General features: G+C 44.8%; 1 protein-coding gene across 1 annotated transcript in view; it reads left to right on the top strand.

The window, feature by feature from the left end:
- LOC127007617 (lysosomal-trafficking regulator-like) overlaps positions 1-17,110 on the top strand; it is a gene marked incomplete at its 3' end in the record, with an annotated part of 247,223 nt that overhangs the window by 19,417 nt on the left and 210,696 nt on the right. Inside the window, 3 exon segments of the mRNA XM_050878758.1 lie at positions 4,845-4,930; positions 15,763-15,851; positions 16,106-17,099. Of these exon segments, the coding sequence (XP_050734715.1) occupies positions 4,862-4,930; positions 15,763-15,851; positions 16,106-17,099 (1,152 nt within the window).

Here is a 17,110-nt window from a genome sequence, read left to right as displayed (position 1 = left end):
CTTTTCATAGGAGGCAGGGATCCTGGGGTTTTCCTTTTCAGGAGGCAGGGATCCTGGGGTTTTCCTATTCATGGGAGGCAGGGATCTAGAGGTTTTTCCTTTTCATAGGCAGGGATCCGAGAGGTTTTACCTTTTCATAGGAGGCAAGGATCCTGGGGTTTTCCTTTTCATAGAAGGCAGGGATCCCAGAGGTTTTTCCTTTTCATAGGAGGCAGGGATCCCAGAGGTTTTCCTTTTCATAGGAGGCAGGGATCCTGGGGTTTTCCTATTCATAGGAGGCAGGGATCCCAGAGATTTTCCCTTTTCATAGGAGGCAAGGATCCCAGAGGTTTTTCCTTTTCATAGGAGGCAGGGATCCCAGAGGTTTTTCCTTTTCATAGGAGGCAGGGATCCCAGAGGTTTTTCCTTTTCATAGGAGGCAGGGATCCCAGAGGTTTTTCCTTTTCATAGGAGGCAGGGATCCTAGAGGTTTTTCCTTTTCATAGGAGGCAGGGATCCTAGAGGTTTTTCCTTTTCATAGGAGGCAGGGATCCTAGAGGTTTTTCCTTTTCATAGGAGGCAGGGATCCCAGAGGTTTTTCCTTTTCATTGGAGGCAGGGATCCTAGAGGTTTTTCCTTTTCATAGGAGGCAGGGATCCTAGAGGTTTTTCCTTTTCATAGGAGGCAGGGATCCTAGAGGTTTTTCCTTTTCATAGGAGGCAGGGATCCTAGAGGTTTTTCCTTTTCATAGGAGGCAGGGATCCTAGAGGTTTTTCCTTTTCATAGGAGGCAGGGATCCTGGGGTTTTCCTTTTCATAGGAGGCAGGGATCCTGGGGTTTTCCTTTTCATGGGAGGCAGGGATCCTGGGGTTTTCCCTTTTCATAGGAGGCAGGGATCCCAGAGGTTTTTCCTTTTCATAGGAGGCAGGGATCCCAGAGGTTTTTCCTTTTCATAGGAGGCAGGGATCCCAGAGGTTTTTCCTTTTCATAGGAGGCAGGGATCCTAGAGGTTTTTCCTTTTCATAGGAGGCAGGGATCCCAGAGGTTTTCCCTTTTCATAGGAGGCAGGGATCCCAGAGGTTTTCCCTTTTCATAGGAGGCAAGGATCCTAGAGGTTTTCCCTTTTCATAGGAGGCAGGGATCCCAGAGGTTTTCCCTTTTCATAGGAGGCAGGGATCCCAGAGGTTTTCCCTTTTCATAGGAGGCAGGGATCCCAGAGGTTTTCCTTTGGAGGCAAGGATCCTAGAGGTTTTCCCTTTTCATAGGAGGCAGGGATCCCAGAGGTTTTCCCTTTTCATAGGAGGCAGGGATCCTAGAGATTTTCCCTTTTCATAAGAGATCCCAGAGGTTTTTCCCTTTCATAAGAGGCAGGGATCCCAGAGGTTTTTCCTTTTCATAGGAGGCAGGGATCCCAGAGGTTTTTCCTTTTCATAAGAGGCAGGGATCCCAAAGGATTTTCCTTTTCGTAGGAGGCAGGGATCCCAGAGGTTTTTCCTTTTCATAGAAGGCAGGGATCCTAGAGGTTTTTCCTTTTCATAGGAGGCAGGGATCCCAGAGGTTTTTCCTTTTCATAGAAGGCAGGGATCCCAGAGGTTTTTCCTTTTCATAAGAGGCAGGGATCCTAGAGGTTTTTCCTTTTCATAGGAGGCAGGGATCCTAGAGGTTTTTCCTTTTCATAGAAGGCAGGGATCCCAGAGGTTTTTCCTTTTCATAGGAGGCAGGGATCCTAGAGGTTTTTCCTTTTCATAGGAGGCAGGGATCCCAGAGGTTTTTCCTTTTCATAGGAGGCAGGGATCCTAGAGGTTTTTCCTTTTCATAGGAGGCAGGGATCCCAGAGGTTTTTCCTTTTCATAGGAGGCAGGGATCCCAGAGGTTTTTCCTTTTCATAGGAGGCAGGGATCCCAGTCGGTTTTCCTTGTCATAGGAGGCAGGGATCCCAGAGGTTTTTCCTTTTCATAGGAGGCAGGGATCCCAGAGGTTTTTCCTTTTCATAGGAGGCAGGGATCCCAGAGGTTTTTCCTTTTCATAGGAGGCAGGGATCCCAGAGGTTTTTCCTTTTCATAGAAGGCAGGGATCCCAGAGGTTTTTCCTTTTCATCAGAGGCAGGGATCCTGGGGTTTTCCTTTTCATAGGAGGCAGGTATCCCAGATGTTTTTCCTTTTCATAGGAGGCAGGGATCCCAGAGGTTTTTCCTTTTCATAGGAGGCAGGGATCCCAGAGGTTTTTCCTTTTCATAAGAGGCAGGGATCCCAAAGGATTTTCCTTTTCATAGAAGGCAGGGATCCCAGAGGTTTTTCCTTTTCATAAGAGGCAGGGATCCCAAAGGATTTTCCTTTTCATAGGAGGCAGGGATCCCAGAGGTTTTTCCTTTTCATAGAAGGCAGGGATCCCAAAGGATTTTCCTTTTCATAGGAGGCAGGGATCCCAGAGGTTTTTCCTTTTCATTGGAGGCAGGGATCCTAGAGGTTTTTCCTTTTCATAGGAGGCAGGGATCCTAGAGGTTTTTCCTTTTCATTGGAGGCAGGGATCCTAGAGGTTTTTCCTTTTCATTGGAGGCAGGGATCCTAGAGGTTTTTCCTTTTCATAAGAGGCAGGGATCCCAAAGGATTTTCCTTTTCATAGGAGGCAGGGATCCCAGAGGTTTTTCCTTTTCATAGGAGGCAGGGATCCCAGAGGTTTTTCCTTTTCATAACAGGCAGGGATCCCAAAGGATTTTCCTTTTCATAGGAGGCAGGGATCCCAGAGGTTTTTCCTTTTCATAGAAGGCAGGGATCCCAGAGGTTTTTCCTTTTCATAGGAGGCAGGGATCCCAGAGGTTTTTCCTTTTCATAGGAGGCAGGGATCCCAGAGGTTTTTCCTTTTCATTGGAGGCAGGGATCCTAGAGGTTTTTCCTTTTCATAGGAGGCAGGGATCCCAGAGGTTTTTCCTTTTCATAGGAGGCAGGGATCCCAGAGGTTTTTCCTTTTCATAGGAGGCAGGGATCTTTTCCTTTTCATAGGAGGCAGGGATCCTAGAGGTTTTTCCTTTTCATAGGAGGCAGGGATCCCAGAGATTTTTCCTTTTCATAGGAGGCAGGGATCCTAGAGGTTTTTCCTTTTCATAGGAGGCAGGGATCCCAGAGGTTTTTCCTTTTCATAGGAGGCAGGGATCCTGGGGTTTTCCTTTTCATAGGAGGCAGGGATCCCAGAGGTTTTCCTTTTCATGGGAGGCAGGGATCCTGGGGTTTTCCTTTTCATAGGAGGCAGGGATCCCAGAGGTTTTCCTTTTCATAGGAGGCAGGGGATCCTAGAGGTTTTCCTTTTCATAGGAGGCAGGGATCCTGGGGTTTTCCTTTTCATAGGAGGCAGGGATCCTGGGGTTTTCCTTTTCATAGGAGGCAGGGATCCCAGAGGTTTTTCCTTTTCATAGGAGGCAGGGATCCTAGAGGTTTTTCCTTTTCATAGGAGGCAGGGATCCCAGAGGTTTTTCCTTTTCATAGGAGGCAGGGATCCTAGAGGTTTTTCCTTTTCATAGGAGGCAGGGATCCTAGAGGTTTTTCCTTTTCATAGGAGGCAGGCTCATATGATGCAGGTGCACTGAAGTAGCTTACTGCATGGTTGGGTCCCCCAGCATAACTGGATTGGGGTCGCGACAAGACCCTTAAACTCGACCACCCCCTCAAATTTTGTATCAGGCAGGATAAGTGTTTTACAGGGATAGGTTGCAGGCCCCACCCCAACCAGTTCAGAAATTAGATTGGGCCACCTGTTAAGCCACTATTACACTGGAACAATTTTACTATAGGACTCAAACTTTCGACCAGCAATTTTTGCCGAACTGCCGAGGGAACTTATCTCATGGCGATGCTACAGTTGCTGGGCAATCTTGGTCTTGATCTTGAGTTTGTTGTGCCAAACTTGCCTATTTCGGGCTTTGATATGACTGTTGATATGCTTCTTCAATGATTTCTTCGTATGTAATGGGCTCTTTATACTACTCCATAACGCAGGATTTAACCAATCCTTTTCGATTAAGCAACTTTCCATCTCCCATGTCCACGAAAGAGGTATGTTGATGTAGGAGTGCTACTGCTTCTTCTTCAGTGTTGGAAGTTGTGTGTTGACCGCATACTGCTGTTGAGGCCATTGGGTGAGAGGGCTGAGTGTATGGAGGTAAAGAGAGGCATAAGGAATAGTATTATCCTGCAAACTCTGTCATATACATCAGAGACATGGACATGGAATGCAGCACAGCAATCGAGAATACATGCTCTGGAAAGGAGTTACATAAGAGGTGCATGCGGAGTTTCAGGACAGGTTGGAGAAAGTAATGAAAGCATGTATAAGAGGTTTGGTATGGGTGTAACAGTGAAGGGAGTGGATTGTGGAATGACAGCATGGGTGAAGTGTGGTATGCTGAGATGGCTTGGACACGTTATGAGAATGAATGAGAATGAATTTGTGATGAGAGTGTATGAGGGAAGGATTTAGGGAAGGGGTCTTAAGGGGAGACCACCTGTGAAATGGATCAATAGAGAGTGCAAATATTAGAGCAAGAAAGCTGGAAGTAGCAGGATTGAGTGTGTGTTTTCAGGTGACAAACTATTCTGGACCAACACTCCCAAGTCCTCCTTTATTAATTCTGTGATTCTTTTTTATTTCCCCTCAAACAGTTCAGTGATGGCCTCTACCCATTTCATTTACCTATTTCCATTGACTTGCATTCTTTTCCTGTAATATCATATCCCACACCTGGCTTCATTTGTAAAACCTGATGATCTTGCAGCAGTTTGCAAACCACCTCAGCTTTTACTGTCCTCATGAACTTGATATTTTATGCAAACAAGTTTGTTTAATTGTTGGCTCTGACATGCCTTCCCCTACAGGCCAGAGGTATGAAGGAATGATGAGTGACCAAAGGCTGCAGGAGGCCTGGTCCTGCTTTGCTCAGACTGAGCCAGGACATGTGGTGGTGAGTTGTCTCTTTGTGTTACATTGCATATTAGTATAAGTTACTTTTTATTGTTTATGCAGAGAGTGTGTAGATGAGAGTTTATCCTTGGATTGTAGAAATTATCTATAAAAGGGGTAAATTTTTTTTGAAGATTTGGAGAGTTCTTATGATGGATGAAGTTTGGATTTGCATAAATCATATGATAATATATTTGATAGGGAGGGTTTAGTAACAGTGTTAATGTTGGATACACTGGATATTTAATTATCTAAAGCAGTCAGTTGTATGTTTGAGCACCGTGTGCCTTGTAATGACTAAAGTTAGCGTTTTTATTTTATGATTGCTCTCTCTCTCTCAAGGATGTGCTATCAAGGATATGTTATGTCATTATTTGTTACCATCGTTATATCTGTGGATGGTGCAGTGTTGTTAAGAGGAGCGGGGGTGGTAGGAGATAGTTTTGCCACATGTACAGGAAAGGAACTTGAAATAAGGTAATGGTCTTCAGCTTTAATTCAAACATTGATTATATAAGTAGTTTGGATGGCAAGAAAATGGAGAATGTGAGTGCATTCAAGACTTTGGAAAGTATAACTAACAAAGATGGCAGAATAGATGAAGGAGTGAGAGAGTAGGTCCAGTAAGGGCAGTACAGGTAACTCTAGATTTACGCGAGTTTGGTTTATGTGTTTTTGAAATAACACGGGGTCCAAAATCCAAAGAAATGTTTAATTTACACGTTTTTTCACTTATACGCGATATTTTACGGATTGGCCACCAGATGTCTCATGCAACTGGACTCACACGGCGCCGCGGCCACACAGATCAGCTCATTTCTTCCCGCGTGCCACTTGAACAACAATACAGTACCCACGCTGCCATGCTACTCGACAATAGGGGCAAGCAAGTATCGGTACCAGTACCGGTACTAACGGTACCAGCTATACGGTACGGTACCGGTACCAATACTAGCCAGTCACTCATGGTGTCCCTCATTTCTTCCTCACACAAGTGAGGCTGAGACTGAGTGCTTGAATGGATATCTCGGCGATATGGATATTCTCTCTCTCTCTCTCTCTCTCTCTCTCTCTCTCTCTCTCTCTCTCTCTCTCTCTCTCACCGCCACTTGAACAACAATACAGTACCCACGCTGCCATGCTACTCAACAATATGGGTAGGCAGGTCCCGGTACTAATACCGGTACTAACAGTACCAGCTATACGGTACGGTACTGGTCGGTACCGGTACCAATACTAGCCAGTCGCTCATGGTGTCCCTCATTTCTTCCTCACACGAGTGAGGCTGAGACCGAGTGCCTGAGTGGATATCTCGGCGATATGGATATAATCTCTCTCTCTCTCTCTCTCTCTCTCTCTCTCTCTCTCTCTCTCTCTCTCTCTCTCCACTGAATGAAGTGAATATTTGTTTTTCGATACATAGGATTACATAGAATTACATAGAAAATCAGACCACACAGACCCCATGGTCCAGACTAGGTGGTCTGTCCCTAAACCTAAGTGATTCTACATTAATCAGATGGCTCCAAAATGGTGCTTTTCTACTCTAGTTAATATTAAGTTCAAGGAAATGATGGTCGAGCTTGTTTTTAAAGGAGTCAATCGTGTTACACTGGACCACTGACGGTGGGAGCTTATTCCATTTTCGCACTACAACGTTGGTGAAGAAAAATTTGGTGCAGTCTGAATTTACTTGTTTACATTTGAGTTTTGTGCCATTGTTCCTCGTTCGCAAAGTGTCATCGATCATAAACAATTTTGCTCTGTCTACATTTGTGAAACCATTAAGTATTTTAAAACATTCGATCAGTTTTCCTCGGAGGCGACGTTTCTCAAGAGAGAACATGTTAAGGGTGGAAAGCCTTTCTTCGTAGGATTTGTTGCGCAAGGAAGGGATCATTTTTGTTGCCCGACGCTGAACACCTTCTAATTTATCAATGTCCTTTGCATGGTGGGGAGACCAAAACTGTACCGCATATTCCAAGTGGGGTCTGACTAAACTATTGTAGCGCGGAAGTATTACATCTTTATTCTTGAATAAAAAGTTTCTTTTAATGAAGCCCAACATTCTGTTCGCTTTATTTGCTGCATCGATGCATTGATGTGAGAATTTGAGGTTTGATGCGATTTTGACCCCCAGGTCCTTAACGCATTGAACGCTTGTGAGTTTAATGCCGCGCATTTCGTAATCAAACTTCTTGTTTCTTGTTCCAACTTGAAGGACCTGGCACTTGTCTACGTTAAAGGGCATCTCCCATCTATCCGACCAAGCTGAAATGTTGTGCAAATCCTCTTGGAGGCTTTGCCTGTCTTCGTCAGTGAGAACCGAGTTACCAATTTTTGTGTCGTCTGCAAATTTACTAATGCTATTATTGAGTTCAACATCCACATCGTTGATGTAAATAATGAAGAGAGCACTGGGCTAAGAACCGAGCCCTGAGGGACGCCACTGGTGACCGGCGCCCACTCTGAGTTAAATCCATCAATCACCACTCTTTGTTGTCTGTTGCTCAACCAATTCACGATCCATTGGTTTACTTGACCGTCAATACCTATTTGCTTTAATTTATAAAGTAATTTATGATGTGGAACATTGTCATATGCTTTCTGGAAATCAAGATAGACTACGTCCAATGATTTGGTTACGTCATAAACTGAGAAGAGGTCGTTATAGAAGGTCAATAGGTTTTATAGGCAGGATCTTTTGTTACGGAAGCCATGTTGTGAATCCCCAATTAATGAGTGGCTTTCAAGGTAACTCACAATTTTGTCTCTAATTATGCTCTCAAGTAGCTTACCTACAATTGAAGTTAGACTAATGGGTCGGTTGTGGTTGATTGTGGTGAGTGTGAGTGCATAGGCAGTAGTGGTTGGTGGGTGAGTGGTGTTTTTGTGGTAGTTATTGGTCAGAAACTACGAAAAAATGCAATGTGATGAGTATGATAGTTTGGCAACACTGCGCATCAGTGTTTACCGTCTTCCGCCCAGCCATCAAGTATTAGTGAATTCTCGTCTCTCCCCTTTGTATTAATATTCATATGTATATCCATATACATCCAGTACATTATTAATTAATTTGAGTGTTTACTAGGCTCTTGGAAGGTCCATTTGTTGCTGTTCCCGGCGGTACGCACGTACAAATTTTATACCCGTTACCCCTCTGCCAGTCTCCGCCATGTTTGTTTACTCCTCAAAGCAGTAGCCTCGAGTCTCTAAGAAGGACCAGTTCTGGCAGGTCCCAGTAAGTATCAAGGATTTTAAATGTATAATATTGGGATTTAGGGCCATTTTCACAGTCACTTTTCTTTGTTTTAATCGTTACCAATGAGCGGCGATCGCCGCTTTACTATTTTCACGTGAAACTGGCCGATGGGGTAATGGTGGGTGCGGGGTTAGCCCCGCCTCGCACCTTGCCACACACACCTAACACCTCTCGTTTCCTCTGCAACCACCACTACCCCATAGGCCACTTTCACGTGGAAATACTGTAGCGGTGATCGCCGCTCATAGGTAACAATCAAAACAAACAAAAGTGACTGTGAAAGCGGCACTTAGTAAGGATCAGACCGCGTATACGCGAATTTTCATCCGCGTTCGGCGGGGGGTGTCGCAATTACCCTACCCGCATGTAAGCGAATCCGTGAACGGTGAGGCCGCGAACGGCTGGGGGCGTCTGTAGTGATGATGAAGACAGTGGTGGCGATTAAGGTGGTTGTGGTGGTGAGGGTGGCGATGGTGGTGATCCAGGTGGTGGTAGTGATGATAGTGGTAGTGGTGAAGAAAGTGAAGGTGGTGACGAAGGTGGTGGTCCACGGGGATGAAGTCACCATCTTCTCCACTTTCACTACCACCGCCACCACTTTTATCACCTCTACTGCTATCATCACCACCACTTCTTTCATCACCACAACTTTCATCACTACTTCACATTCATCACCACCACCTCTTTCATTACCACCACAACTTTCATCACTACCCCACATTCATCACCACCACAACTTTCATCACAACCCCACATTCATCACCACCACCTCTTTCATTACCACCACAACTTTCATCACTACCCCACATTCATCACCACCACAACTTTCATCACTACCCCACATTCATCACCACCACTTCTTCCATCACTACCCCACATTCATCACCACCACAACTTTCATCACTACCCCACATTCATCACCACCACTTCTTCCATCACCACCATAACTTTCATCACCACCACTTTCATCATCACCACAACTTTCATCACCACCACTTCCATCACCACCACAACTTTCATCACCACAACTTTCATCACCACCACTTTCATCACCACCACAACTTTCATCACCACCACTTCCATCACCACCACAACTTTCATCACCACCACTTCCATCACCACCACAACTTTCATCACTACCCCACATTCATCACCACCACTTCTTTCATCATCACCACAACTTTCATCACTACCCCACATTCATCACCACCACAACTTTCATCACCACTACAACTTTCATCACCACCACTTCTTTCATCACTACCACAACTTTCATCACCACCACAACTTTCATCACCACCACAACTTTCATCACCACTACAACTTTCATCACCACCACTTCTTTCATCACTTCCACAACTTTCATCACCACCACAACTTTCATCACCACCACAACTTTCATCACCACCACAACTTTCATCACTACCCCACATTCATCACCACCACAACTTTCATCACTACCCCACATTCATCACCACCACAACTTTCATCACTACCCCACATTCATCACCACCACAACTTTCATCACTACCCCACATTCATCATCACTACTTCTTTCATCACCACCACAACTTTCATCACTACCCCACATTCATCACCACCACAACTTTCATCACCACCCCACATTCATCACCACCACAACTTTCATCACTACCCCACATTCATCACCACCACAACTTTCATCACTACCCCACATTCATCACCACCACAACTTTCATCACTACTTCACATTCATCACCACCACAACTTTCATCACTACCCCACATTCATCACCACCACTTCTTCCATCACCACCACAACTTTCATCACCACCACTTTCATCACCACCACAACTTTCATCACTACCCCACATTCATCACCACCACTTCTTCCATCACTACCCCACATTCATCACCACCACAACTTTCATCACTACTTCACATTCATCACCACCACAACTTTCATCACTACCCCACATTCATCACCACCACTTCTTCCATCACCACCACAACTTTCATCACCACCACTTTCATCACCACCACAACTTTCATCACTACCCCACATTCATCACCACCACTTCTTCCATCACTACCCCACATTCATCACCACCACAACTTTCATCACTACCCCACATTCATCACCACCACCTCTTTCATTACCACCACAACTTTCATCACTACCCCACATTCATCACCACCACTTCTTCCATCACCACCACAACTTTCATCACCACCACTTTCATCACCACCACCACTTTCATCACTACCCCACATTCATCACCACCACTTCTTCCATCACCACCACAACTTTCATCACCACCTCCATCACCACCACAACTTTCATCACCACCACTTCTTTCATCATCACCACAACTTTCATCACTACCCCACATTCATCACCACCACAACTTTCATCACCACTACAACTTTCATCACCACCACTTCTTTTATCACCACCACAACTTTCATCACTACCCCACATTCATCACCACCACAACTTTCATCACTACCCCACATTCATCATCACTACTTCTTTCATCACCACCACAACTTTCATCACCACCACAACTTTCATCACTACCCCACATTCATCACCACCACTTCTTTCATCACCACCACAACTTTCATCACTACCCCACATTCATCACCACCACAACTTTCATCACTACCCCACATTCATCACCACCACAACTTTCATCACTACCCCACATTCATCACCACCACAACTTTCATCACCACCACAACTTTCATCACTACCCCACATTCATCACCACCACTTCTTCCATCACCACCACAACTTTCATCACCACCACAACTTTCATCACCACCACTTCTTTCATCATCACCACAACTTTCATCACTACCCCACATTCATCACCACCACAACTTTCATCACTACCCCACATTCATCACCACCACAACTTTCATCACTACCCCACATTCATCACCACCACAACTTTCATCACCACCACAACTTTCATCACTACCCCACATTCATCACCACCACAACTTTCATCACTACCCCACATTCATCACCACCACTTCTTCCATCACCACCACTTCTTTCATCACCACCACAACTTTCATCACTACCCCACATTCATCACCACCACAACTTTTATCACTACCCCACATTCATCACCACCACAACTTTCATCACCACCACAACTTTCATCACCACCACTTCTTTCATCATCACCACAACTTTCATCCCTACCCCACATTCATCACCACCACTTCTTCCATCACCACCACAACTTTCATCACTACCCCACATTCATCACCACCACTTCTTCCATCACCACCACAACTTTCATCACCACCACAACTTTCATCACCACCACTTCTTTCATCACTACCCCGCATTCATCACCACCACTTCTTCCATCACCACCACAACTTTCATCACCACCACTTCTTTCATCACCACCACAACTTTCATCCCTACCCCACATTCATCACCACCACTTCTTTCATCACCACCACAACTTTCATCACCACCACAACTTTCATCACCACCACAACTTTCATCACCACCACTTCTTTAATCACCACCACAACTTTCATCACTACCCCACATTCATCACCACCACTTCTTCCATCACCACCACAACTTTCATCCCTACCCCACATTCATCACCACCACTTCTTTCATCACCACCACAACTTTCATCACCACCACAACTTTCATCACCACCACTTCTTTAATCACCACCACAACTTTCATCACTACCCCACATTCATCACCACCACTTCTTCCATCACCACCTCACCTTCATCATCACCACCACCACCACCTCTTTCCTCACCACCATCACCTTCAACACCACCTTCATCACCACTACCGACCTTGGTAAATCTTAAGAATCACCACTCCACCTCATCCACCACCCCAGCCCCCCCAATCCCCCAAGACAAGCCTGGGGAACTGTGGGGAACCGGGGTATTGGGGGGGGGGAGCCCATATCACTGAAAAATGGCCTTCCAAAATTTCCCTAGAAAAATCCCTAAATCAGGAAAAAATCCCTAGTCTCGAAAGTAGGGAAAATCCCTACTGTATACTCACATGCGTGGGCTAATCGCTAACCAAGCATACCATCGCTAACCACCCCAAAACAGCCCTGAACCATGACTCAAGGTCATCCGGGACTCGGGCTGAACAGGCCCGGGCTATACCCGGCCCTCAGCACGGCAGCCGTTGGGCTACGTGTTCTAAAAAAAAAATAACCACGCGTGGTGGACCTGGTCTCACATGCGTGGGCTAGTCGCTAACCAAGCATACCATCGCTAACCAAGCGTACCATCGCTAACCAAGCATACCATCGCTAACCAAGCATACCATCGCTAACCAAGCGTACCATCGCTAACCAAGCGTACCATCGCTAACCAAGCGTACCATCGCTAACCAAGCATACCAACGCTAACCAAGCGTACCGTTGCTAACCAAGCGTACCGTCGCTAACCAAACATTTGTAGAAAAAAAATATATGAAGACCTAGTGATGCTTCATACGGTAGGTAATGAATGCAAGCTATTTTGCGGCGGCGGCGTTAGCTCGATTAATCCCTTTAGGGAGCTGTGGTTTTGGTGGTCGTTAGCTCGATTAATCCCTGTAGGGAACAGTGGTTTTGGTGGTGGACGGCCAAATCACTGAAAAATGGGCTTTCAAAATGTCCCTACAAAAATCCCCAAAATCGGGAAAAATCCCTAGTCTCTAAAGAAAGGAAATTCCCTAACGTATACTCTTGTAATCTATTCTTATATAATATAGTAGCCACTGCAGCGGGTCTGTTGACGAGTGTAGGGCATGTAATTGGATGGTCAGTGTAGTTGATCCCCCACCCCACCACCCCAATCGTAGTCGAGCAACTCTTGGGAAATGTCATGTTTCATAATTACATATGGTACAATACTGACGGTTAACCCGTCCACTTCTTGTAAGTTGATGCTAGATCATTTTTACCGAGTAGTTTAAGGTACAAAATAAAACAGATTTGTGACAGCTGTCATCCAGATCGAACTGACGCTCCTGCTGTTAACTGACGCGGGAGTGACCTACCGACTGCTACGTATGACCCTGGCCTCCATTTTACTCAAATTCCACTATAAGTATCGCGCATTGAACAATATCCGTTTGTTTTCTGACACGTGCTTGTCACACCATATGTTACACTTGACACGCCCGTGTCTTTGTTGGACCCGGTACTGGGATAGTAATCGGTCCTTTTGTCAGCCTACATGCACACCAATAAAGAGGTTAAATACTCAGTTAACACTTACCGAAAGGTAAAGTAGACGGATATTTTGAGGGAGTGAGTGTCAGGCCTTCCATCCATTATGGCGGCTTGAAAACAACTGACTTCAGGAACCCACCGTCTGGTGCCGCCGCTGATACCCTCGCGTAGTAACATTTTACGAATGTATTAGAAAATACAAATAGCTGCAGCATTAGTTGCTTTAATATAGAGAAAAAAATAACGTAAAACTCTTACAAGACCTTTTTTTTGTCCGAAATCGTTATAATCCATGCGCATTTTGGATATTACTGACTTAGGAACTAGTTTGTAGGGTGCACTGCAAGGCAGGTATGAGGCTCAGTCTGTGTATAGAGGCGCTTGTGAAACAATAACAATGGACTTAGAAAATCCAAGCCACCTAACTCTATAATTAAAGAGGCTTGCCCCCCTGGCCCCTCCCCAAGGTAAAACGTATACGAAAATGCATTATAATACTAATTCTTTCACGTGTTAAATTACTACGAATATTGGTTTAGAGTGGTTATTCTTAAGTTTTGCCCCGACCTTGAAACCACCTGGCAAGCTACAGCTGTCTGCCACCCGCGCGCCCTCTGCCGCCAGTGAAGAACACTGCCAACGTACACAACATGTCGTTTTCCGCCATTGCCCTATCGCCTCTCCTGGTCTCGTGGTGACTGCGATTATTTGATGTTTTCTGCCTCACCTTTGCACCACCATCATGCCCTTTTTTTTTTTTTTTTTTTTTTTTTTTTTTTTTTTTTTTCCCTCCTGGTTGGGGGTGTTTTGGGCTGTGACTGCCCATATGTATTTTTCCCATAGATTATTAAGCTTGCCATTTGCGCATTCGCCATTTGCGCACATTCAGACCGCCCATATGTGCGCAAATGGTGAGGTTTTACTGTATATGGCATTGTCGATACCTGTGCAGAAGGACAAAGATCCGGATCTTCAAGTCCCTTGTGCTCCCTGTCTTACTCTATGGTTGCGAGACATAGACAGCAAATGGGGACTTGGAGAGGCAGATTGATGCTTTTGGTAATAAATGTCCATGCAGAATCATAGGATATCACTTTGTGTCAAACTGGCGACTACTCTGTGAGATTGATTCGACATATATTACCGACATAGTCCATCAATGCCAACTCCGAGTATACGGGCATGTGGCACATTACCCTGAAGCTGATCCTGCTCGTTGGAATGTTTCTGTAAGAGACTATCCTGAGTGGAGAATGCCAAGGGGATGCCCACGGAGTTCGCAGCTTGAGCAAGTCGATAGATCCTGCCGGGGGGTACTCAGGATGGGAAGGGGGCCTGGATGGAGACTCGCCTGGAGTGACCCCCGGACTTGGCGTTGTAGGGTGGGCGAGTCAATGCGCCCCCTGGCTCATGCTCCCATTGATTGATTATTGATTAATCTCGATCATGGCTACATCACCCTTAGCTCAAAAGCTCTCTCTCATATGGTTTAAAGTTATTTGTGTGTTGCTGTGCAATATTTTAACCTCTTGAATCTATAGATGTAAGGGTGAGCTTTGAAGAGTTTGATTTTGTATTAATGAAGTGGGTGGATGAGACTGATGCAAGAGGCCACATAGGGAATGCGGCCATCAGTATGCCACAGTAGCCTCCATGCTCAATCCTAAGACCAATCATTACATCAAACACTTCATTAACTTTTTCATATTACTTGTTTTGGTGCAATAACGATTCCTATTACTTTAGCTTAAAAAAGTAGTGATACGAGGGGTTTAAATGTAAAAAATGGGAGAATTTTAGAATGGCAGCACCAATAACTCCTTTATACATGTATCTTTTGCTGCAACCAAGGTGCAAGACTGACAGATACTTCATCAATTCATCCTTTTACATTTGAACAAGCACTAATGTCATCCTGTGACTTTGGGGTTCACTTTCATCACTTTATTTCATCACATCTAGACACATTCCAGCATTCCGTGCCTTATCGCCACACTCTTGGTCTATCCATGGACACCAGAGATCAGTAATTGGTGGCCAAATAGTACATTGAAAAAAAAAAAAAAAAAAAAAAAATTATCCAAGCATTCCTAGCCAATTGTTCAGCTGTATGCACCCATTTTCCCTAATACCTGTTGGAGGGAGACCATTTTAAACTTACAAATGTGGCCATGGGAGCCTCTGTATGTTACATCCACATGTACGGTTCATCCCCAACTCACCCTAATTGAATTTTTAGTGATTTATGAAATAGATGCAGTCATGATTAAGCTATTGTTTACTATGTAAAAAGCTGAAATGGTAAGAGTTGCTCTTTGTTATCTAGATTAGTGTATTTGAGCTTTTTGTGGGTTTACAGGAGCGTCGAAACCACCTCAATGATTTCCTGGGTCTCCTGTTGTCCTCCTCAAGGGGTGAGGCTCCTCTTTCTAACCTCCTACACTTCAGGTAAGACTGGAGGTGTTTCATAAGAATTGTCATTCATGAAAGTTATATGTTTGAATTTTATGCTATTTTTTTTTTTTTTTTTTTTTTTTTTTGCAGAGTTGATTTACTTCAGTTATTTTAATTAATTGAATCTAGCCAAATGTTTGCATTTTAGATTACTAGCATACTTCAGAGTAATTTTGAATCTGTCCATATTTATTGTTTTTTCTTGAAAACATGAGTGAATAACATTTTCCACTGTTCCATATTTTCAGTGACCTGAGCAGTGTGGTGAGTCTGTTGGGTGGACAGTTTTTGGCAGACATTGAGCACATATGCCTGGGATCAGTGAGCTATGACAGTGATACTTCCTCTAGTGCCACCTCACGTTCTGTTGGGTCCATTGTCAGTGATGCATCCCGGGCTAGTGATGGCTCAAGGGGCTGCAGGCCACGAGTCACTAACAAAACTGCTGCCAGCCGGAGTCACTGCTTCACCTTTCCCTCTCATCTCCCTCATCTTGTTCAGGAACACCTATTACCAGATTCAGACCACAATTTTGAGACTCAAGAGCAATTACCAGAGGTACAGCCAACCTCAGACAAGGATAGCTCAAAGGCATTTTTCAGATGCAACAGTCATAAGGCACAGTGCAATTATGATCCCTATGACTCTGAATCTGTTCTTCTAGATCAACATCCACTAAATTACTCAAGGAGGGTCAGTCCAGAAGGTGAACTAACTGAAATTACAGGTCATAGATCAGTCTTTTCTGAGGCTCTGAGTAGGCAGACCAAGGGTGCAAGTGAAAGTGTGCATAGCCCAAACAGCACACCAACTGAGAATGGCAAATTCTCTGATGAAGACCATGAAAAGGAAGGCAAGGAAACCAATACTATTTGTGACTCTCCATGCAGTGAGGGTATGGCCAGTCATCCCCAAGACAACAGTAATCAAAACTATGAAATAATATGTGAAGGAAACTCAACTTTGCAAAACAAATCCAGTGCATCAGAAAAAGAAAGCAATGATGGCACTGAAGCAGACAGAAAAACATTCCAGTTAGTTGAGTGTGACAACCAAGGAGGGGAAGTGCCACAGGTATTACAGTCCCCCAAGACACAGGTTGAGGAGAGCCAAGAGGAGAGTAACAGTGGGAATGATTCTGGACAGGGAAAAGAGGCCCAAAATGCAGCTGCTCTAACTCTCTACCTTCAGAAGGGCTGTGGCGCAAAGATCCTAGTAGCCCTTGACCAACTTGGTGTAGCGGTAAGTTTGCT

This window comes from Eriocheir sinensis, chromosome 36, assembly GCF_024679095.1.
Source record: "Eriocheir sinensis breed Jianghai 21 chromosome 36, ASM2467909v1, whole genome shotgun sequence".
NCBI lineage: Eukaryota > Metazoa > Arthropoda > Malacostraca > Decapoda > Varunidae > Eriocheir > Eriocheir sinensis.
This window is presented reverse-complemented; position numbering and strand designations above follow the sequence as displayed.